This window comes from Lytechinus pictus, chromosome 1, assembly GCF_037042905.1.
Source record: "Lytechinus pictus isolate F3 Inbred chromosome 1, Lp3.0, whole genome shotgun sequence".
NCBI lineage: Eukaryota > Metazoa > Echinodermata > Echinoidea > Temnopleuroida > Toxopneustidae > Lytechinus > Lytechinus pictus.
The window spans coordinates 40,899,985-40,922,432 of NC_087245.1; the positions used below are offsets into that span (position 1 = coordinate 40,899,985).

The window sequence follows — 22,448 nt, forward strand, 5'->3', positions numbered from 1 at the left end:
AACATTTCATCAAAATCGGATGTAAAATAAGTTATGACATTTTAAAGTTTCGCTTAATTTCACAAAATAGTTACATGCACATCCTGGTCAGTATGCAAATGAGGAGACTGATGATGTCATCCACTCGCCATTTTGTATTTTATTATATGAAATATTCTCATTTTCTCATTATCAAGTGAAACAACGATTGATTCCTCCTGAACATGTGGAATTAGCAATGTTTAATAATATATGGTTCAGTCAAGTTGGTCCTTTTTGTCAAATCTGTAAAAAATGAAATATTGTATAATTCAAACAATAAAAAACAAAAGAAATAGTGAGTGAGGGACATCATCAACTTTCTCATTTGAGTTGTGCATATCACTGTTCTGTGAAAAATAATTGTAACTTTAAAATGTCATAACTTTCTTATTTTACATCCAATTTTGATGAAATTTTCAGTGTTATGCTAGTTTGATTTTCCTCTATTTATTCAAATCAACATTTTCCTGGGGTGGACTTGACCTTTAAGAACGAATGGTGATCCTTTCTTACGTGCTAAACCATCGCCAATGAAAATTGTGGTATATACTATTTACCACATGAAGTGATCACCAGTCGTTCTTAAAGTCGTTCTTAACTTACGAACAGCATTATGAAACACCCACCAGGTCTTTTTTATGCCATGTACAGTGTAGAATTAATATTAGACAAGCCGCTGTTCATAATTTAATCAAAATGTATTCACACGTTCCTATCTCTTGGCTTTTTGCTTATCGGCACATGATATATGAATGATAACTAAAGTCACTGCTGAAATATCACTCAAATCTCTCTTGTGTTTTTAAGATTTTCCTTCACGATAGGTATTGTAATTGAATCGGTGATAATCGAAAGAGAAAGATGGCCGTTTAGATAATGAATGGAAGAGAAAGGTGTTAATTGATGGCTACTGCCGATGTGATTGGAATTTCCATGAAATTTGCATTTTTAATTAATTAGTAGGAAAGATACAGGAGATAATTGTTAAGACCTTTCAGAGTCCAGTAAGTGCATGGCAAAGGAGATCTTTTTAAAAGAAAGAACATTATTTTCATTTTAATGGCGTCTTGACATGGGACAATAACTGCAAATGAAATTCTAATCGAGTCCTTGGAATTTTTTGTCCTTTTAATTATCTTTAAGTAATAATTCATTACTTTCTTAACCATTACTTTTTATTGATTATAGCAGTAGTTTGATTTGTAACAACATTTGTTTTAGTGTTCATTGTGATTTTATCAATCTAAAGTAAATGTAGATGTATGCATAGTTTGGGATAAAAGTTAGTGATATATTTCTTCATTGCTGCTAAATAAGCCTCCAATAATGCAATTTTAGTTATACGAAAATTGAAATCTGATTAATACCTAGACAGATTTTTCTTGAAATGAAACATTCCTTAAATTTTTATTAAACATAATAATAATAATAATATAGGTATATTTACCCAGGGAAGCCACTTCAGTTTCGAAAACTGTTCTACCAGCGGGCCCTGCTATTATTATTACCCCGGCTTTAGCTGAGCTGCCTAGGCGCTCAAACATTCTGCCCTTGCAATATGAAAATTTGTATTTGGTTCTTTCAATATTGTAAACAGCTGGTAGAAAATCTGTTTAATTTTTTTCTTTGAGTTATTGAGTACATATCCCCAAAAGATTGCAGTATTACAGTGACTTGTATTGTGACCGAGGGATAATTAATTGAGTAATAACATACCTTTTGTGGTATGCAGCACAAACTGATAGTTCAAAATGTACCCATGTTGTCATTTTTCAAATTGGAAATGATTTGCCCTTGATGTGGATTGTTCGTTTAATCTGAATTAACGAAGCCAATTACTGAGAGCCTTGGTCTCCTCATGTAAAATATACAATCTGGGCTAAATCCGTTAAATACTGAATAAAGGCAATTAATCAGATAGAGTTGATCTTGGTTCTTATCAACGCTGAAAAGGGATATCACAATACAGTAGATCAATTGCAAATTGCATGCATTCTTCAATCATAGTAGTAGTAGCGTTTGTGACTAAATTAATTGCCCTGCTTTCATTTCTGTAGAAGTGCAGTACGCCGGGTTGCTGGATCGGAGGATATGCATTCTTGCCAGAAATAGCAGTTCCTCTTGTTGGTGAAAAGTTTTGATATCTTTCATTATCTAGTATTAGTAATTTTTATTATCATTTTCTAAGATTGGTGAAAACTTGCATGAAATGTGACCAGAAATCTACTTATGAAAGACTGGGGGAATGTTTCATGGCGCATCTGGAGCCTGTATCACGAAACTTAGCAATGATCGTAGAACATTTTTCAACGATCGATTCCATTGACTACAATGTACAATCAATCGTGAAAATCAGGTGTACAATTAATTGCCAACTGGTTGGATAATTTCTTTGGCAAACTCGCTCTGAGCCATTTGCACGCAAGGATTTCAGTAGCTTATAGCAGTTTCAGTGTGAAATCACTTTTGGTTTTATGAAATACTCCCTACTTTTCTTATCAAAATGTGATTGATAGGTCTCGATACCCATCAACAGTAAAAGGATAGTTTAAATCATAAATCAAATCGCACTCCTAACTTTTGATGAATAAGAATGATAATATTCCAACCAAGCACAAACTTAACCCTAACCCTTAATGCTTTAAGAAGTGTTTCCTGTGAAACATTATTTAGGTAAATACAAATGAAGCTCTGATTGTGTTAAGAGAAAAATTACAATTTTCCCTATTCAGTGTAAACAACCCATATTGTACCATCATTCATTTCAATTTTATTGTCCTTTTCATCCATTCATTTACAGGACTTTGTTAGAAAGCTCATTTTTTGTCAACTTGCAAGCTTCCTTTTCTTGTAGCAGAAGGCCTCCCTGTACCCACTGGTTAGAATCCCAGAAGATTTGAACTGAAATCTAGGAGATTATAGTGAGCTTTCTTGCAAAAAGGCTGGAACAGTTCCCATTTTCTTGAAGTCCCCCAAACAAACAAAAGAACTAAATTGCAGATACTGTAGAGATTACAAAATTATCATTTAAAGATGTGAAAATTATGGTCATGATCTGCCCAGTACAATAGGAAAGTATGAGTCCAGGCTTATTGGAATTACATAGTCATAATTATGTTCCTGAAAACACAGCAATATGAATATTAATGATTTCAAAAATTTGGAAAATAGTGTGATATTGAACAAGGAATATTTGTATCCCGTTGGTCTTATGGAAAGATTGGTCCAGTGAACAAATCTTGAAATTTCAATCGGGGGAAATTGAACTTTATCTGGTATATGACTGCAATATTTTTTTTTTCCTATTAGGTATTCAATGTGAAAACATGCTACTTGCAGATTTTTCTGATCTTGGCTTGCATTTTGCAGTTCAGCTTGTAGACAGACAGCAAACAAAATCATACTTGGTGCCAAGACGTAGAACTCATTTTGATTTTGTACCTTATAGTGTATTCTTTTACTGGTGAATTCACTCGAAAAAAAATCATTTGATATTTGATATGATATCTGTTCCGATGACACATATTAAGTGTATCTCGTCTCAGTACACAAGTTGGCTGAGTAGCAGTCCAAGACTATATAAACATGGTGTAAGGTTTTAATCATCTGTAATTGCAACCGTTGCAAAGCCAAGCCCTTTTCAGATGGTCCGGCCAAATCTCCCAGATATCCATATTACATGACAATCTTAAAGGTCTTAATGATTTACACGTAACGTAAGGAGACCCCTTGGTGAGAGACAAATGATACGATCTTCTAACGTCTTGGAGAGATTCTTGATACGTTTTAGGTATCAAATGCAAAGTTCAAGTGTTTGTAACATGAGCAAGATATACTCACTGACCATACAACACTTGATTACTCCTGGAACATTTAAATCCCTTTCTGCGTCTTTATTCTCCCATTTTAGGGGGTCAGCAACTTGCCTCTTTAATACCCCTCACAAGTAACATACACTATTCATCATGTTCTATCTTTTCAACATTTTTTCTGGCATCTGTTTTTATTTCTTCCTTTATTTTTCTGTGTAACAAAATCCCCGGTCAGTTTGCATGATTGAATTTCTCTGATTGAGAAGACATTTAATAAATGTCAAGGAAAATAATCCTGTTTTCCATCAGTTGGTAAAATGTATTTCATGGCTTCGTTTAATCCTTCATTTTAATCATTGAAGGGTATCTTATCTCTGTTGCATCGTTATTTCTTGATTCCAATCCGCTAAGATTGAATTCACCTTCCCCCAAGTGAAATTTGACAATTTGATTGTCTTCCATTATTGACTTTATGGTCCCAGAAAAATTATTTACTTAGGGATAATATTTGATATGTTCTGCAGAAATTCTGTTGGTTAGGCATTACTTTTGGGCAATTCCATAAAATATGTACCTCTGACCCCTTCATTAAATTTTCTGTCTCTGATTATTTGTTCTTTTGACAGTCACTTATGTTCTCAAGGGACCATGACTTGGTCAGTTTACGAAAAGACATAGAAAAAGGTTGATCATTTTATGGAATTGCCCTTTTACATAATTTTTATAACTTAAAAGAAACTGAACCACACAGTGCTTTTTATCTGTAGATTAGAAAGCATTTTTAATACCGTAATACTTTTCAACAGAAAGAAATATGAATATTTTCTTTTATGTAGTGTGATCTTTATATTCTAAATTTAGCAATAGGTAAGTAGGGAGCTTTGTATTAAAATTCATTGATTATTGAAATTGTAAATGATTTCGGTTCAATTAATGCAATTGATTTTAGCAGCGATTAATCAAAGCAATTTTTCAGTATTAGGTTTCAACTGTACTTGTATAACTCTGCACTTTGCTTCTTTGTCTTTATTATCCACCACATACTAGTAGTTGTATATTTGCATATTTTTATGTTATCTTTTAAAGCAATGGCCAACGTATCCATTTTAATGGTTTTCGACTTCAATTTTACAATCATTCTTTTACTTTTCTACAATACTCTCTCCCTTTGAGAGAAAATGCTTGATTGGTCAGTTGGAAATTGACCTGAATTGCCAGCTAAGAATTGACTCTATCGGTCAGTTGAAAATTGGCTTCAAGCAAAAAAATGCTCTTTGACTTGCTCAGTACAATTTTAATAGACAAATCATCACTTGTAAATTATTTTGCAATAAGAATTGCATATATGTATTGTCTTCACACTCAAGCTAACTGTCGTTTTGTTTTGTTCAACAGTTTAATAGAGTGAAAGAATTTGAGTGCAGTAAGTGCAAGAAGAAGATGGCGGCATTTTCTCTGTTGAATAAATTATACTAATGCTATGCCAGTCTTTGATGACTCGTATACTACATACGAAAGAACCATAATATAGTACATGTACAGGTATTATTGTGTATAGCATATTTTGAAGTAATGAAATAGAAAACGTGTTGAATAAACACTGCCAATGTAAGTGCACTATTGTCAAAAAAAGAAAAAATGCAGCCTGCTTTTGTGGTTAGTTCACTCAAGGTATTTGCCTCCAATGAAAAGGCATTGCAAGATGTTGGTTAAAATGTCAGGACTGGGAAAAAGTAATGGTGGGCATATTTGAGATTTTGGATAAAGATATCTTATTGTTACAGATGCAATGACAAAATATTAATATTGAGAAATGCAGACACACACTCTCAAATGGTTTCATTATTAATTATTCTTGTGTGTGGTTTTCTTTTAGTAACAGTGTGTTTGTTTCACTGCATTTCAATAATATAAAAAATATAGAAATATTGATAATGCAGTTTACATGTGTTCTACAAAATGCTAAACACTGCATGAAGAAATTAAGAAGTATGTCCTAATCAGGAAAAAAAATAACCAAAATGATATGCACTTACAAATATTTCCATTGAACTTTCAGGGGAAATTGCGTCATGAAACATAGGATTTTAAAGGAAATCTTTATCCTGAAAGTAATTTTGACCAACATTTCATGTTGCCTTGGAGTGCTCTGATAGGGTAACACAGTTTGATGTGAGTACATGCAAGATTAATCATAGACAAAGAGATAGGGAGTGGGAGAGAGGGGAAGAGATGATGGTGATGATAATGATGATGGTGGGAGTGGTGGTGATGATGATACTGCTGATGATAATGGTGATGATGATGAGCGTGAGAATGATGGTGGTGGTGATGATGATGATGATGATGATAGTGGTGACGGTGATGATGTTGCTGATGACGATGATGATGAAGATGATGATGCTGATGATGATAGTGGTGACGGTGATGCTGATGATTGTGAAGATGATAATGGTGACGATGATGATGATAATCCCGATGATGATGGTGGTGGTGATGATGATAATGTTGCTGATGATTGTGATGATTGATGATGATGGTGGTGGTGATGATGACGATGATGATGATGATGCTGATGATGATAGTGGTGACGGTGATGATGTTGCTGATGATGATAATGGTGACGATGATGATGATAATCCCGATGATGATGGTGGTGGTGATGATGATAATGTTGCTGATGATTGTGATGATTGATGATGATGATGATGGTGGTGGTGAAGATGACGATGATGATGATGGTGACGGTGATGATGTTGCTGATGATTGTGATGATGATAATGGTGACGATGATGATGATAATTCTGATGATGATGGTGGTGGTGATGATGATTGTAATGATTGATGATGGTGACGATGGTGTTGAGCAGCAGCATCATTTTGTATGGCTCCATTTATCTTTTAAAAAAACTTCCAAAGGTGCAGAGGGGAGCGAGACAATGAATGAGAGGGAAAAGATAAGGGTCGTGAATGAGTGAAAAATTTAGAAAAAAAAAGAATATGTTGAAACAAGAATTACTGAATTTACATAGAAACTCAATTTTTTTCTAACCACACTAGAAAAACAGATTATTGAGTAAAGTGATAAAGTTAAGTATGATTGAAATAGACGAGCTCAAATTAGAACTAGTTTTGACTGAGAGAGCAAGAGAGGGGGGGGGGGGTGTGATGGATTGCTGATTTAAGAGCACAGAACAGCGAGGGAAAATGGTTGCAAAAAATATTGTTACTGAAGAATGTGATTGAGTGAAGAATGAAAAAAGTCAAGCACAAGAACTGCTGAGAAAAGAATGAATATATGGGAGGATGGTTGTATCAACGCATGGGAAATACATGTAATATGAAATGGATGGATAATTTGACAATGAGTGTAATGAATGCATAAATAAATTGATGTTTGACTTGATAGAGAAGTGACTTGATATTTGATTTGATAGAGGAATGAATCTGAGAATATATGAATAAACGATGTGTCAGATAAGGAGATGGTTCGTTCAATAATGGACAAATGGAAAAGATAAGTGGAACAAAAAGCTTTGTAAATTCTATCGGGTCAAACGTTATCAACCATTATTCAACTTAGAAGAATTAAAGTCAGTATGCAAATATTTCATTCCAAATCAATAAGTAAAGGGGATAAATACATTTTTTTATAGCTTAATCTTTGTCTTGGAGCATTTGTGGGAAATGAGAGTCCAGCGTAGGCTATACCATTTGCTTACAGGAACCATTAACAATTTTTCTTAATAAAGATATATCTCTGTGAAATCTTTGAAATAAAAATAAAAATGTTGCATCCATACCTCGGTTTTTCTCTAACAGATGTAGGTCAAGTGAAAAACTGACCAACGTCACAAGTCAAAATTTCAACGAAATTGCTTAAATATAGCATTATTTTCACCCCCAAAGACAATTTAATGGATGTGGTAACTCCCAACTCCCTGCTCTGTTTATACATCATACTCCAGCTACATCTCTGACAGACTATGAAGTCTGGTTGGAAAGTGAATTGAATTATACCAAGGTTAAAGGTCATCAAAAACGTTTTTTTAATTTATCCATGATAGAAATAATAAATGTGATACACCTTTATTCTGTCTATATGCAAAACTTTCTGAGCTTAACTGACTTGTTTGAGTATACTGGCATCATGAATTGAATAATGTCAATGAACACTAACTCTGTAATCCTATTCTTTAAGCACATTGTTTAAGCCTGTCACTCTGTTTAAAGTTTTAAACAATTTGTTTAAAGTTTTGAATGGTTGTTTAACACTTCAAAGTTTTTTTTTAACTTTAAACAATATTTGTTGACAACTATTGTTTAAAGTTTTCAATAAGTTGTTTAAATTTTAAAAAGATTTAAAAAAAGTTCAAACAATATACTTGCTAGAGTGAGACGCTTAAACAACCTGCTAAAAAATTTAAACAGCGTTTTTACATTATGCCTTTATGCATTCCCTCATTGCCAATCACACACATGCAGCATCACATAAACAACAGGGCCGGCAAATTCATCCTTGTTCAGACTCAGACAACAGATAAAGACATTCAAATCAGCTGATTCGATCTTGCGGAGATTAGAGGAACGAGTAGAAATAGATCTCTACAGATCCAACAGGAACAAAAAAGAGACTTCAAACAGAGGATGATGTCTAAAACTGGACAAGAAAATAGAAACAACTGATACGCAAGTGTTCATAGCTGATTGGATGTTACCTTGTTAAATTGCTTTTGAGCACAGGAAGTCAGTTATTAGCTAAATATGACCACTAATTCACCATTAATTTACAAGCCTGGCCGGTGGAGGGGGGGGGGGGGTTATACACTCTGGCTTTTTGTCACCAAAAAAGAAGAAAAATTTTCAATTTTCTTTTATTTGATATGGTGAGGACAGTCCTACAATTCCCACTTTTCTGTTTAAATCCTACGTGTCACCTGCATCCGCCAGCATAGACACACATGACGACTTCAAAAACTGTAATAGTCCAAATACAAAAATGTGATAGCTATTCCAAACAAAAAATGTGACCCATTCACGATAAAACAGTTGCTAGAACATGCTGTTACAAGTCACATGAGAGTTGATTAAATCATTTAAAAGGGTCTTTTTAGAGCAAATAAATGACAATTTGTAATATCAGGCAGAGGCATACAGATATATAGGGGGGCTTGGGGGTGCTTGCCCCCCCCCCCCAAAAAAAAAAAAATCTTAACCCCCCAAAAAAAAAGATAAAAGGAACTAGAGAAGAGTGAAATATGATAGTATTTCATTAATATTATGTCAAAATCTATCACAAAATTGGGTTTTTGTAATAACAAAGGTCAACATTTTTGCTCCCTCGCTCACAACTTTTTATAGATTTGGCCAGAAATGCCGTATCTGGCCCCTAAAAAATGTTGGGCGTCACTAACATTAGGCATTTTGTCTCTGTCACATTATCCTATATAGATTTGAATTCATATATCAACATAAAGAATACGATATAAAATTGAAGTAATTGAATAAATATTCAATTCATTTTTATGACACATAATGAATGGCAAGGAAACTGGATATTTTTTTTATGATTTAGTGTCGCAATGTCTTTTTACAAAAAAAATTGAATATGAAAAGGACCTCCAAAATTCTTTATTTCATCTCATTTTTCATGGTGCTTTTGCAGAATTTGTGTGTGAATCAGAGGAATTAATATCGGAGGGTTTTGGATAAGCCATTTCAATTGCTGTTTTGGCTACAGCCCAGCTAATCGTGAGAAAATAAATAAATCCAGTCCCATCCAAGCCCAGTGTTAAGCCATCTTAAAGCAAACTAAGATTTGTGCAATTAATCAGGGGGTACCTTGAGCAACAAGTCCTGAATCATGTGCAAACTTTCTTCTTGTTCTCTTACTTATTTGAAAACATTATTTCATTACAATTCAAATCTCTTAAAGAGTCGTGATTCATGTGTTTTGACCGAGAGGATATGAGGATTTGGCAAATGTATGATATTTTTGTTTCAGATTGGAGTTTATGTCAATGTGTAGAGTCTTGGAATTAATGAAAGTATAAAGGTGCCAGGGTAATGATTAAATAATGATTATTTAAAGCTTTATTTCATGGCATTATTCCACAAATTTAATTGCAAACAAACTGAGAATGTTTTTCCTGGTTATTTGTCTTAATGGAGAGGTCTAAGTAAGAGCTGGATTGTGATTTTTGTTTTTAAGAAGACGAACTAGATGAAATCAAACATTGAATCAGCATTTTGTGGATTCCTTATATATATATTTTTTCAGATGCAGTTTAATATCTTTAAGACAAAATAAAAAAATCTAGTTAACCTAAACTTTGCATAAAACACCTGAGCGAATTGTGATTGTTTGGGGAAAATCTCTTCTGCCGTGCATAGCTGGCTGGCAATCCAACCTCAAGTTTTTTTTTTGTTTTTTTTATAACCTTCATGAAATTAGCTTCTCAATCGCTATCTAATGATATTTTAGATTGTTTTTATTCTATTGGGTTGAATTGAAACAAAATGATTGAATTGAAATGAATTGGAATGAAATGATTGAATTGCAATGAACAATGTGAACAGACATTAAATTACAGAGGAAAATTCAGACTTAAAAATTTTAATTTGATTATGCTTATATTTTCATTTACCTGACTACCTTCTTTATTCAGAACTTGCACGGAAACAATGCAAGAAATTGATTACAAAATTAAAAACAAAAAGGAGAAAGATTATACAAATGTAATTTCTGAAGCAGTCCATCAAATGCATCAGATTTCGGTCAGGGAGAAGAAAATTCCTAGTTTCTTTAATCACGAAGGTCCCTCTACCCAACAAATTAAAGCACTTGGAAGACTGGCTGAAATCTGTATTTTTTTGTATTCTACTGAAAAAAAGTGTATTTTTAATGAATGTTTTCACAAAAAGTGGTAAATTAAAGTTTCAATGTATTAACAAACAGTTGGATACAAATTACTTGAATGACATTTTGAAGTAAAAAAAAAAACATGAAAAAAACTAGTGTGTAACAAATGCATACACCAGCTTGAAAGAAAGAATCTAATTCAAATATTGGGTAAACTGAAATAGAAATGGCTGAAATTAGATTAAAGGTGGATTGAGTGTTCGCATACATGACTTAGACATGTTGTATAAACAAAGTAAAAATATTCAAGATTATATTAAACATGCCGGCAGATTTATGTGTGGGTGGATTGAAAGAAGAGAAAAGTAATCAGGGATATCTTAATGACCAAGTTGAAGTCCTATGCATTTAGTTTGTGGTTACTCCAAAAATGTACATAAAACACCATGTGACAGGCCAAAAATCATGAAACATATAGAATCTTTGATTGATGCGAGATGAGCATGGTTGTATTTTTAGGTTTAATGAGTTTGTTTGGAGATGATCAAAAAAGAGGTTTATTATGCTTATCAAAGAGTTGGTCAGCTTAAGAGAAAAAAGTGCAAGGAGGGGCAGGTATGGCAGACTTATATCTAGTCAGGTGTATCCTTATATCAAGGTGTATCCTTATATCAGGGTGTATTGACCAGCATAATTTAAACCAAGAGGAAGAGATGTAATTTAAATTCAACATTGCATATTCAGTTTCTCTAAGTGAATATCTGCAGTGTATTTCCTATTTTTTTCTTTTTCCGTTCAGCCCCCTTTAAATTCGGTTACACTTCGTAATTCCGAAGGTTCGTAATTCCGAAGGTTCTATTCCGAAGGTTCGTAATTCCGAAACACGTAAATTGCCTATACCTCGATGTTCGTTAATCCGAAAACGTAAAAGGGTTCGTTAATCCGAACATTTGTGGCGTTATTCCGAAGGTTCGATAATCCGAGAACGAAATAAGGTTCGATGTTCCGAAGGTTCGTTAATCTGAAAACGAAATAAGGTTCGTTGTTCCGAAGGTTCGTTAATCCGAAAACAAAATAAGGTTCGTTGTTCCGAAGGTTCGTTAGTCCGAAAACGACATAAGGTTCGTTAATCATTTCGTTTTCGGACTAACGAACCTTCGGAATTACGAACCTCACTTCGTTTTCGGATTAACGAGCCTTCGGAATTACGAACCTCATTTCGTTTTCGGACTAACGAACCTTCGGAATTACGAACCTTATTCCGTTTTCGGATTAACGAACCTTCAGAATTACGAACCTTCAGAATTGCGAACCTTCAGAATAACCGAACCTTCGGAATAACCGAACCTTCGGAATTACGAATGTATGCGTTAAATTCCTTGATTGAAAAATGTTGAAAGTTAATTCCATTTCTTATTATTTTTAATTTTAGCCAAAAGTAAGCACTTGACTGAACATATTGAGGTAGTGCAAGTTTTGTAATGTTAATGTTGCTGCATAATATTTCAATGTTGATTCACCATATAAAATATGATTTGTAGGGATATAAATATTGGAAAAGTCATGTCAGTGAAAACCTGTTGTCATTAAGAAGCTATGTAATCCACATTGTAATAATGCTGTTTAAAATTTTAAGCATGTTGTTTAAGCCTGTCACACTAACAACTACTGTGTAAACTTTTTAAACAACTGTCCAAACTTTTTAAACAAGTTGTTTAAAAGTTAATTAAAAAAGTTTAAACAACTTGTTGTTAGATTGACAGGCTTAAACAACGTGCTATTTTTGTTTTTACTGTGCATGTCATAGTTAGGGAAACACTTATATCTAATTATAGGGCAAAATCAGATGGCTAAATATTAAAAGAGATCTGTCATCCACTCTAGTCCCTCCCCCACCCTCTCTTTCTTTCTCTCTTTGCCTCTCTCAAATAAGAAGAAAGAATGTATGCTCATGCACCTCATTAATGAAAAGCAGGTAACTCTTTTGAAGGGATCTTATTTCTTCCCTCCCCTCTCTCTTTCCATCTCTAGCTCTATGTTTCTTTCTCCCCCATCATTCGGTCTGTCTTCTCTCCAGCCCCCCCCCCCCCCCCCCTCCCCGGCACTCTCTCACTCTCTCTTACGCTGCTAATGCAGTCCTTTACTGCATTCTACTGCCTCTACCCTTTCTGTACCTCAGTTACTCTCTCTCAACCCCTGTTCCCTAAACCCGGGTCCCTAAACTTCTTGTAGTTCACCATCGATCTCGAAGGATGCCCCCCTATCCCATGCTCTTAAAATGAATGATTTTCACGCTATTTAGGGATTTCGCAGTACAACTTTTTCTTCGATCTTCACAAATTGTCTCTTGCAGTGATAGTGAAACCTGGAGAGAATGGACAGATCAAGCGGTGAGGTGTACAGTGGTGGAACTTCTCAAAGATTATAACCAGTCTAAGCTAGCTCAGATATGCCCTCTATCTCAGGTAAGCATCATGATATAGGCAGGATGAAGGATGGACTGAACGGAAGAAAAGATGCAGGAATGGATGAAAGGAAGAAAGATGGGCAGAAAGTTGATAGTAGTGTTAGGTGGATTGAAAGAAGGATAAAAGGATTGACAGAATGGATGAAAGGAAGATAGGCAAAAAGGTTGACAGTTGTGATGGATGGTGATGGATGGACTGAAGGGAAGAAAAGATGCAGGAATGCATGAAAGAAAGGAAGATGTGCAGGAAGGTTGATAGTAATGATGGGTAGATTGAATGAAGGATGAAAGGATTAACTGAACAAAAGAACGGATGCAGGAATGAATGAAAGGAAGAAAGATGGGCAGGAATTTAAGGTTGATAGTAATGATGGGTGGATTGAAAGAAGGATGAAAGGATTGACAGAATGAATGAAAGGAAGACAGGCAGAAAGGTTGAGAGCTAGTTGTGATGGATGGACTGAAATGAAGAAAAGATGCAGGAATGCATGAAAGAAAGGAAGATGTGCAGAAAGGTTGATAGTAATGATGGGTAGATCGAATGAAGGATGAAAGGATTAACTGAACGAAAGAAAGATCAGCAGAAATTGGTAGTAGCGATGGGTGGATGGACTGAACGAAAGGATGCAGGAATGGATGAAACAAAGGAAGATGAACAGAAGAGTTGATAGTAATGAGATTGAATGAAGGATGAAAGGATGGATGAAAGAAAGAATGAAAGGATGGATGAAAGAAAGGAAGATGAACAGAAGAGTTGATAGTAGTGAGATTGAATGAAGGATGAAAGGATGGACGAAAGAAAGAATGCAGGAATGGATGAAAGAAAGGAAGATGAACAGAAGAGTTGATAGTAGTGAGATTGAATGAAGGATGAAAGGGTGGACGAAAGAAAGAATGCAGGAATGAATGAAAGAAAGGAATATGAACAGAAGAGTTTATAGTAGTGAGATTGAATGAAGGATGAAAGGGTGGACGAAAGAAAGAATGCAGGAATGAATGAAAGAAAGGAAGATGAACAGAAGAGTTGATAGTAGTGAGATTGAATGAAGGATGAAAGGGTGGACGAAAGAAAGAATGCAGGAATGAATGAAAGAAAGGAAGATGCAGGCCTACAGACGGGCACATCACCATAAAAAAAGCTCATTATTAATCACCAACTCGGTCTATTATTGTCAGGGGTAGACAACAACATAATTATGATGGAATATGCCCTTTGTCTTCTTCATCATTCCATTTCAAAATACAGCATCTATAAAACGGGTTCAGAAAGGGAACAGAAAAAAAGAAGTAATCCCTAGCTCATGTACATGACTTTGTATGGGTCTTTTGATTATGTAAAAATCATATTCCCTTGAAGAGATCCCAAGACACACACAAACACCCTTCTTCATGATCATCAGTATATTTGGCTCAAAACCAGACTTTTTATAAGGGAATGATTGTTAAAATAATGATTGCAAACAGGAAGATAGCATTAAGGAATGTTTTTCACATTAATGATGATATTGGATCCCTTTTCAATGACCAGTGGGCAGTATATGCACAGCTCATTTTGGCGGGGTAATCCTGATGTAATCCTTCACCATAACTCCATGCCAACTGGTTGATTCCATGAAAGCTCATATTATCTTGTTTACTCAACTAATCATTGGTTAGTTATTACTCAAGGTGAAGAAGCTGAATTTATCTCTCTTATTTTATTCAGTTTTTTGGCTGTCTTTTAATTTCTATTACTTTTTAAAAATTGTTTTTGATAAGTAAGATTTTGTTGTTTTATAAAGTTGAGAAGCAAGTAATGGATGGGGAAAAATGCTTATGGGAGAGAATGAGATTTTCATTTAGGTTTTATGATCCCCTGTCTTACAGCATTTACATTGGTTACAAGCCCAGTTCGAATCCAGTTTAAGATATCTTTATTAATATATCAATGTTTCTATGGACTTGCTCCTTCATACTTAAATGATTTAGTCACTGTGTATAAGCCAACACGTCATCTACATTTACAAAGCACGAATTTATTAATCGTTCCTCCAATATCAACAAAATCATAAAGTGAACGTTCATTCGCTCATGCAGCCCCTGTTTTATGGAACAAACTCCCAAATTCCCTGAAAACTATTGATTCAGTTAACAAATTCGAAACAGCCCTTAAAACCTACTTATTTAGATTGTACCTAACCTCAACAAAGTGAACCCACCAACACATTCCTTCCTTTCCTTTATTTTCTAAAGCGCATAGATATTTGTTATGTGTTTTGCGCTGTATAAAAATGACTATTATCATCATTTCCACAAATTGGTGATGTAAATACTGTACGTACAATTTACAAGCATTCTTAATTCATATGCTACATGAATAAATTGCATAGAACAGAAAAATGGATGAAACCTTAGAAGCTTAATGCTTGTAGATGTTCCCTTTTTTTCATTAAGTTATTTTTTTCTAATGCACATGATGACGTAAAGTAAGATTAAATCATGCCATAAGACAACACACAGAAACATGATGAAATACAATCAAATAGGGTGATAAAGAGAAAAAAGTAGAGGGGGGGGGGTAAGCAAATGAGAGAAAGATAATAGAGGGGGAGAGAAAGAAATAAAGAGAAAGGAGAGTGGGAGAGTAAATGTTTGGTGGGGATTGAAGGAGAAAAGTAATAAAAATATATGGATAAAGAGGGGGAACTGTATTGGTTGTGTTTGTTTTCAAAAGAATAAATAACATTTCTTTTGTTACTATTAATTTCAGACTTGACAATTCTAATTGTTGAGACAAAAGAAAACAAACTGAACTTTAAAAACTTTGTTTCTTCTATTTTTGCAGTCCATGATTTCCTACATAGCGAACGCCAAATACAAAGCTTCTATCAGCAGTGAGAAATGCGAGGAGTTTGGAAAATGGTACCAAACTTTCAACATGCAGAGATTGAAGAGTAAGTCTTTCTCAAATTTAAAAGGGACTGGTCAGTATGGGGCCCGTCTTACAAAGAGTCACGATTGATCCAATCAATCGTAACTCTATGGAAATCCATCAGTGTCATATTTTTTTCTATAGGAAATTATAAATTTTAATGAATAACTGTTTTAATCTTTGATGGATTTTTATCAAACCTTCACCAAGGTTTTCAATTATTTTTCCGGCTATTTTTACAATAGACTTTTTTTTAGGGTGAACTTCCCCTTTAAGCCAGCATATGGCAATCCGTTCTATCATTCTTCTTGCTTGATATAAAAAAATATGTTTCTTATATAAATAAATATCAAGAAATCAAATTCATCATATTGTGAAATCATTTTGTATCAACTAAATTGCAATTCTTATTATAATGAATTTAATTCTTGATATCAAATAATGATTTTTGGTTTGCCATAGGTATGTATTAGGATCCGCTCAATAAGTCATCTTGGCGAGTGTTTTATGAAAATGATTATAAGTTTTGATCAACTTTACGCATGACTGATTATTCACACACAGTGATGAATGACAAATGAATGAAAAAAAATGTTAGCATTTCAATGCAAATTTATTAATGTAGAGTAGTTTGCAGAACTGACAATTAATCAGTTATTCCTACTTGGTCACAAGAGGGCACTAGACAACTTTGAATAAATGTTGAACTTGATTTGTAATGGTATGAATTCGATAAATGTATCCTTCACAAATTTGATCTTATAATTACAAGTACGATCTTATAATTACAAGTATGTCATAATGGTAAAGTGCAGAGCCTGGCCCCTGATATAAACATAACACAGTAAAACCCTATTCTTGAAAGAAATATCTCCACTTTCATGATTTTTGCTCTAGATGTCTGATTTGGATAATAAATTTATTGACCAACTTTTCTTTCGGGGAACATCGAATAAAAAAGAACCATATTGCCCTCGTCTAAAGACTCTTGCCAATATGATTCTTTTGTGGGTAATATATTTGATGTTCCCCTCAAGGCCAGTCAATATCATATACTTATTTCCATGCCTCCGTCTCCACCTTTATACCAGGTCCAGAACAGCACCTTGAAACCAGCAACACCAAGGTCACCTTCCACCCCTCCCTGGAGGTACCCCTCCTGCGGGAATGGTACCAGGACTTCCCGCACCCTCCAGAGGGCCTCCTCCACCAGTACTGCAACGTCCTCAACAACATGGAGACGAGGAAGGGTGGCAAGAAGCCCGTCGAGCTCATGCATCTCAAGAACTGGTGGAAGAATGAGAGGGCCAAGCACAAACGACAATCCATCGGCCAGCATTCCTTGAAGGAGGACCACTCATAGTACAATGAACTCCCTTGAAAGGACGATATGATAAAGACTATTGATTCGGGGGGAAGCGTTTCATCAACATTTTTCGTCTGATAAGTTGTCGGATATGACAACATTCCTTGATTTTGATTGGCTGAGAAGCACGGTTCCTTTGAAAACTTGCACTGGGATGGCCAAACACAAACAACAATCCAACATCGGTGGAAACCAACATTCCTTGTAGGAAGACCACTAGGACTGAACAATATTAAAAACCAGTGACCTGTTGCTTGAATGTCATTTTGCTCCGTGATGAGGGCCAAACAACAATCCATCGTCAGCCGGGTGGTAGCCACTAGCTAGCCAGCCTTCCTCGAAGGAGGACCACTCATAGTGCAATGAACTCTTTTGAAAGGACGATATTAAAAATCTACCTGTGGGGTTGATCTTTTGCACCCAGGCAATGATATCTCCTTGTCATGTTGTACAGGGAACGCAGATTCCTCAGTAACTTCGGGAAATGGGAGGCAACTACAATAGACTCTGTGCAAGACAACCTTCTTAAGTCAAACAAATAATCATGAATCCAGAAAACTTCAAGCATTATTTCAGACTAGAATATGCAAAAACATGTGTTCATGCCATCTTCTATTAGAGTCAAATGTTGCTAAATTGATTTGTGTAGTCTGATTTTTGTTGTCTTAAAGCGACCTTTCATTGACAAATCATGGAGAAATCAAGGCTAATCTCAGAACAGAGAAGGGATTCAAGTCTTTCACTCGGCTGCATGCATTGGGGTGTTATGTAATAGATGCCGGCATGTTTGAAAGGTCTAATAAAGGAGAGCGATAGTCTGTAGACTAACCAACCAGAAGTAAACTGCATGTTTTCACTTTGAAACAAGTAACTTCACAGAGGTTATTTTGGTTTGGCAATTAAGAGACCCTCTAAGAGTCTAGGAATTGGGATTGTTGGAAACGAGAACTGCGACGACCCAAAGTAAATAACGATCACAAATTCGGTCAAATTTGTGCTGTCCGAACTTCTATAGCATTGCCATTAGTCCGACAGGGTCTCATGACGGACGGATCGTATTATGCAAGTCAACTGGCCTTTTGCAAATTTCGTATTGATTCAATTTCCCCATGATTTGTCAATAACAGGGCGCTTTAAGAGAATCTACTTCGGCAGTCTACTTTAGCTTTGTGGAGTGTAAGAAGGGGAACATGATATGAACCCCTTCAATGATAATATCTTACTTAACAGTCTCACTTTCTTGCACTCATTAACCCACCCCACCACCACGGATACCTATGCCAGCCCCCATCCCCCCGGTTACAAATGGGCTGGTTCCATGGTATGTTTATGAAATTATTACACTGTCATAGAAGTGTTCTCTCAAGGCCACCGCACATCTTATGACTGGTCTACGATCTGCTTTCAGAAAAAATCATCTTCTGCTCATTTTCTGACAATGTCAATGATAAGTACATGCCCGAGTACATGTATCTGAATTTTATTTGAGGTTCAAATTAACTGTAAAAATACTAATAGAATTTTTTTTGATAATTGCAAGCTTTTATTTTGTTTCCTAGGTAATTGGTTATATACCAGCTTGGCGTTTACCAGCACAACGCTGTCCTGACAAGTTCCTACGGGAGTTACCATAAACAGAAACAGAGAAAAGTCCAAATTAGTTTCAAGTCATAGCCAATCGTACGATTGCAATGATGTCATTACGACTAGATATAAAATTCACTTTTATACTAAGGATGATAGCATGGTCACAGATTTGAAGTCATTGGTATTTGTATGATGATTTAGAACTCTACAGAGCAAGATATTCCATGTCTCAGTTTTAGCATCAAATTCTGCAACGTCTTATTCCAAAATCGGGTCGCAGACAAATCGTAAAGTGAGCGGTGGCATTTAGTCTGTATTTATTCTGGTTGTAGTTGAATATGATCTACAGAATGAATATTGGGATGAGCAATTTGCAAATTCAGTATTTTTAAATCGAAATGCTGAAAATAAAGAGGCAGCTAGCTCAGTCGGTAGAGCGGGGGATTCGTATTTCGGTGACCCGGGTTCGATTCCCACTTGGTGCGCTAGTGCCCTTTGGTAAGGCATTAATCTTCATTACCAGGTCCTTCGGAGAGGACCTTAAGCTGTCGGTCCTCTGGTTGCTTGCTTACAAGCATTCATGCTTTCTTAGCAATCAGGTAAAAATCCCAATCAATCAATCAATCAACTTTTGTAAAAAAAAAAATGAATTCTTGCCGTGTTTATACTTCCTAAGCAGAAATGCTGATCGTAAACTTACCCCCAAAAATCAGCGTTTAGTTGAAATGAAAAAGGATGCTTTTTTTCTTTCTAAATAAACAAGCAAAACAATACCTATTTGGACTGGAAAATGTGAAGCATTAAAACACTCAGAAATTTGTGTATTGGGCATTATATCATGAAATAATAAAAATATCAAAGTAGAAAGTGAGATTTTTCATTTTTTATATAGCTCATAGGTATTATGAAGGTGGGATCCTTAATCACCTTTTGGAAAATGGTAACATTGATATATCGGATGATGATTATGACCATTATAACAGAAGAGACTGAATATTTTATATTCATTCAAGCGGAATATAATCATGAAGTCACTGAATGAATTAATTTCAACATGATTGAGTTTTCTTCTCTTGTTTGTTTTTTTAACTGCAACTTCCATGCAAACTTATGTGATCACCATCAACCCAACAATTAAAAAAAAAACGATATGACTTTTCTTATACTCTACCCAGGTGTGTTTTTCATAAAGCTGTTCGTAAGATAAGAACGACTTTAAGAATGACTGGTGATCCTTTCTTTTGGTAAATGGTATACACCATAGGCGATGGTTTAGCGCGTAAGAAAGGATAATCAGTCGTTCTTAAAGTCGCTCTTAACTTACGAACAGCTATATGAAACGGCCCCCAGGACATTTGTACAGATTATGTCTCAACTTTTGAAGAGATCCCTGGAAAATTCTAACAAAGGAGAAAAAATTGTATATGTTTCAAAGTTATATTGCATCTTTTTGTCTTCACAGTAAATATTCAACCATGCCTTCCATAATTACAAGGATCTAAGTGCCTAACCTGTTAGTCAATTGAAATAGTGAACTAATGATATTCTTGATTTTCAGGCCGACAACTACAGCTAGTTCAGACACTTTGAGGTCGATGAAAAGCACAATGACGCCTATATTCGAGGCCTGCTAATTTGAGTTATTCTAAAATCTCAATAGACATCTGCCAAGCAGTGAAATCTTAAATTGCAATTTTTTTATTTATCAGATTTCAAGTTGTACAATATAAGATTTGGTAATTTCACTTTTGACTCCAGTTGGAGTCTTTGAATTCATAATTGAATCATGACATTATATTGAATTATTATTTGAGTGTGTCGGCAAAATTTGAACATTTTTTTTCTTTTTTTTTAGACTTGAAGCATATTTCTCTTCGGATTCTAAGTATAAGAAAAAAAAACAAGTGAACAAAGCTTTATTATCGACCAAGATGGATGCTAAAAAACAATCATAAAACACCAATTTCAGCACTTGTTTAGGGATCTGAAATATTTTACTTTCCCCAACCTTTGTTTAAATGAATTTATTTGTAAACTTATGTTGTATTTTTGTGCCATAATCATGATTTTGTTCAAAGAGCAAATAGATATACTCAATACGATCTGTATTATACATACATGTACTAAAGTAATAACTTATTCAAAATGGACCTTGTCTTGCCATGAAATTGCTGTATAATAATGTTCGTATGCAGACATAAATGTGTTAATGCCAGTGTATAGGCACGTGTTCCAATACTGGTTGCTCTAATATTCAGATGATCTGAGATGACTAAAAGTAAACCCCTTAGTCAAACAGTTGTCTAACTACTGTGTGATTCAGTCATTACTTTGTCCAATTACCCACCCGCTAATTTCAATATTTTCAAAAGTGCATAACAACTTTAATCATTGCAAGCTCATTAAGTAATAGACAGGTAAAGCAGGTACATATAATTCCTAAGCTTCAATGGGAACAAGGGGTTTTCTTTTAGTCAGGTACTCTTTTGTTGTCATGGTAGAGTGAATCTATGCTAGGCTTGGAAACCCAGGCAAGCTAGGGCAATGCATGCATACAACTAGAAGCACAATGTCCACTGCATCTGTTGAACTGCTAGGAAGCTGCCAGAGGGCCATGCTCTTGATGCCAGGTCAGGCATGGTACTGTAGACAGCCTGCAGTTCCAGCGAGCAGAACTTTTCCAAATACGCATCCACATTATTCCTACTTTCGTTTAAGAGTGGGAGTTTAGGGGTCGGAATCTGACTAAGGTGGATTACATCTTGGGAGTTAAGAACAATCAGGTTTTCATTTGCTTGTTTAGATTGCTTTAAAACAATTTGCTTCTCTTGACTTTCAAGTAATATATTTCATGGTTAAACAACTCTGCTCTAAAGCAATTTGCTTCTCTTGTTTTTATAGTACTTCCTGAATAAACAACTCTGCTCTAAAAGCAATTTGCTTTTCAGTCTTGACTTTCAAGTAATACACTTCATGATAAAAAAATTCACTCTGGACAAATTGAACTACAGTATGCATATGAAAAAACATATACACAAGTTTTTAAGGCCTTCCATTAAATCTTCATATTTAAATGACCTCATCATGGTAAATTCTCTTGTAAGAAACTATCAAAGATATCATACAAGGTACATTTCAAAGTGTTGTCTAAAATCATCAGAAAATACAAGAGATATCAATGAATTTCATATTCTCTTCGAATTATTAAACTTGCTTTTGTTATACAACAGTGGTAACAGCAAGATCAGTCTCAATCGTGTAACACTAATATCTATAAAGTAGATCATGGTATCAAAATAATTCATCTTTCAGACCAATCGTCTATTTATACATATCATAAAATCAAAGTTAACGAAATAACTTAGTCTGTCTGAAAAAGTTGTGCTTGTTTACCATGCCTGCCCTGGCATCAAGGGTGTGGC

The 22,448-nt window shown here is 34.9% G+C and overlaps 1 protein-coding gene across 1 annotated transcript; it reads left to right on the top strand.

The window, feature by feature from the left end:
- Window positions 1–13,029: 13,029 nt before the first annotated feature.
- Window positions 13,030–20,079, top strand: LOC129267242 (homeobox protein dve-1-like). The gene is made up of 3 exons (XM_054904976.2): window positions 13,030–13,160; window positions 15,987–16,095; window positions 17,165–20,079. The coding sequence occupies exons 2-3, from the start codon at window positions 15,990–15,992 to the stop codon at window positions 17,434–17,436; spliced, it is 378 nt and encodes a 125-aa protein (XP_054760951.2). The 5' UTR covers window positions 13,030–13,160; window positions 15,987–15,989; the 3' UTR covers window positions 17,437–20,079.
- Window positions 20,080–22,448: the final 2,369 nt, after the last annotated feature.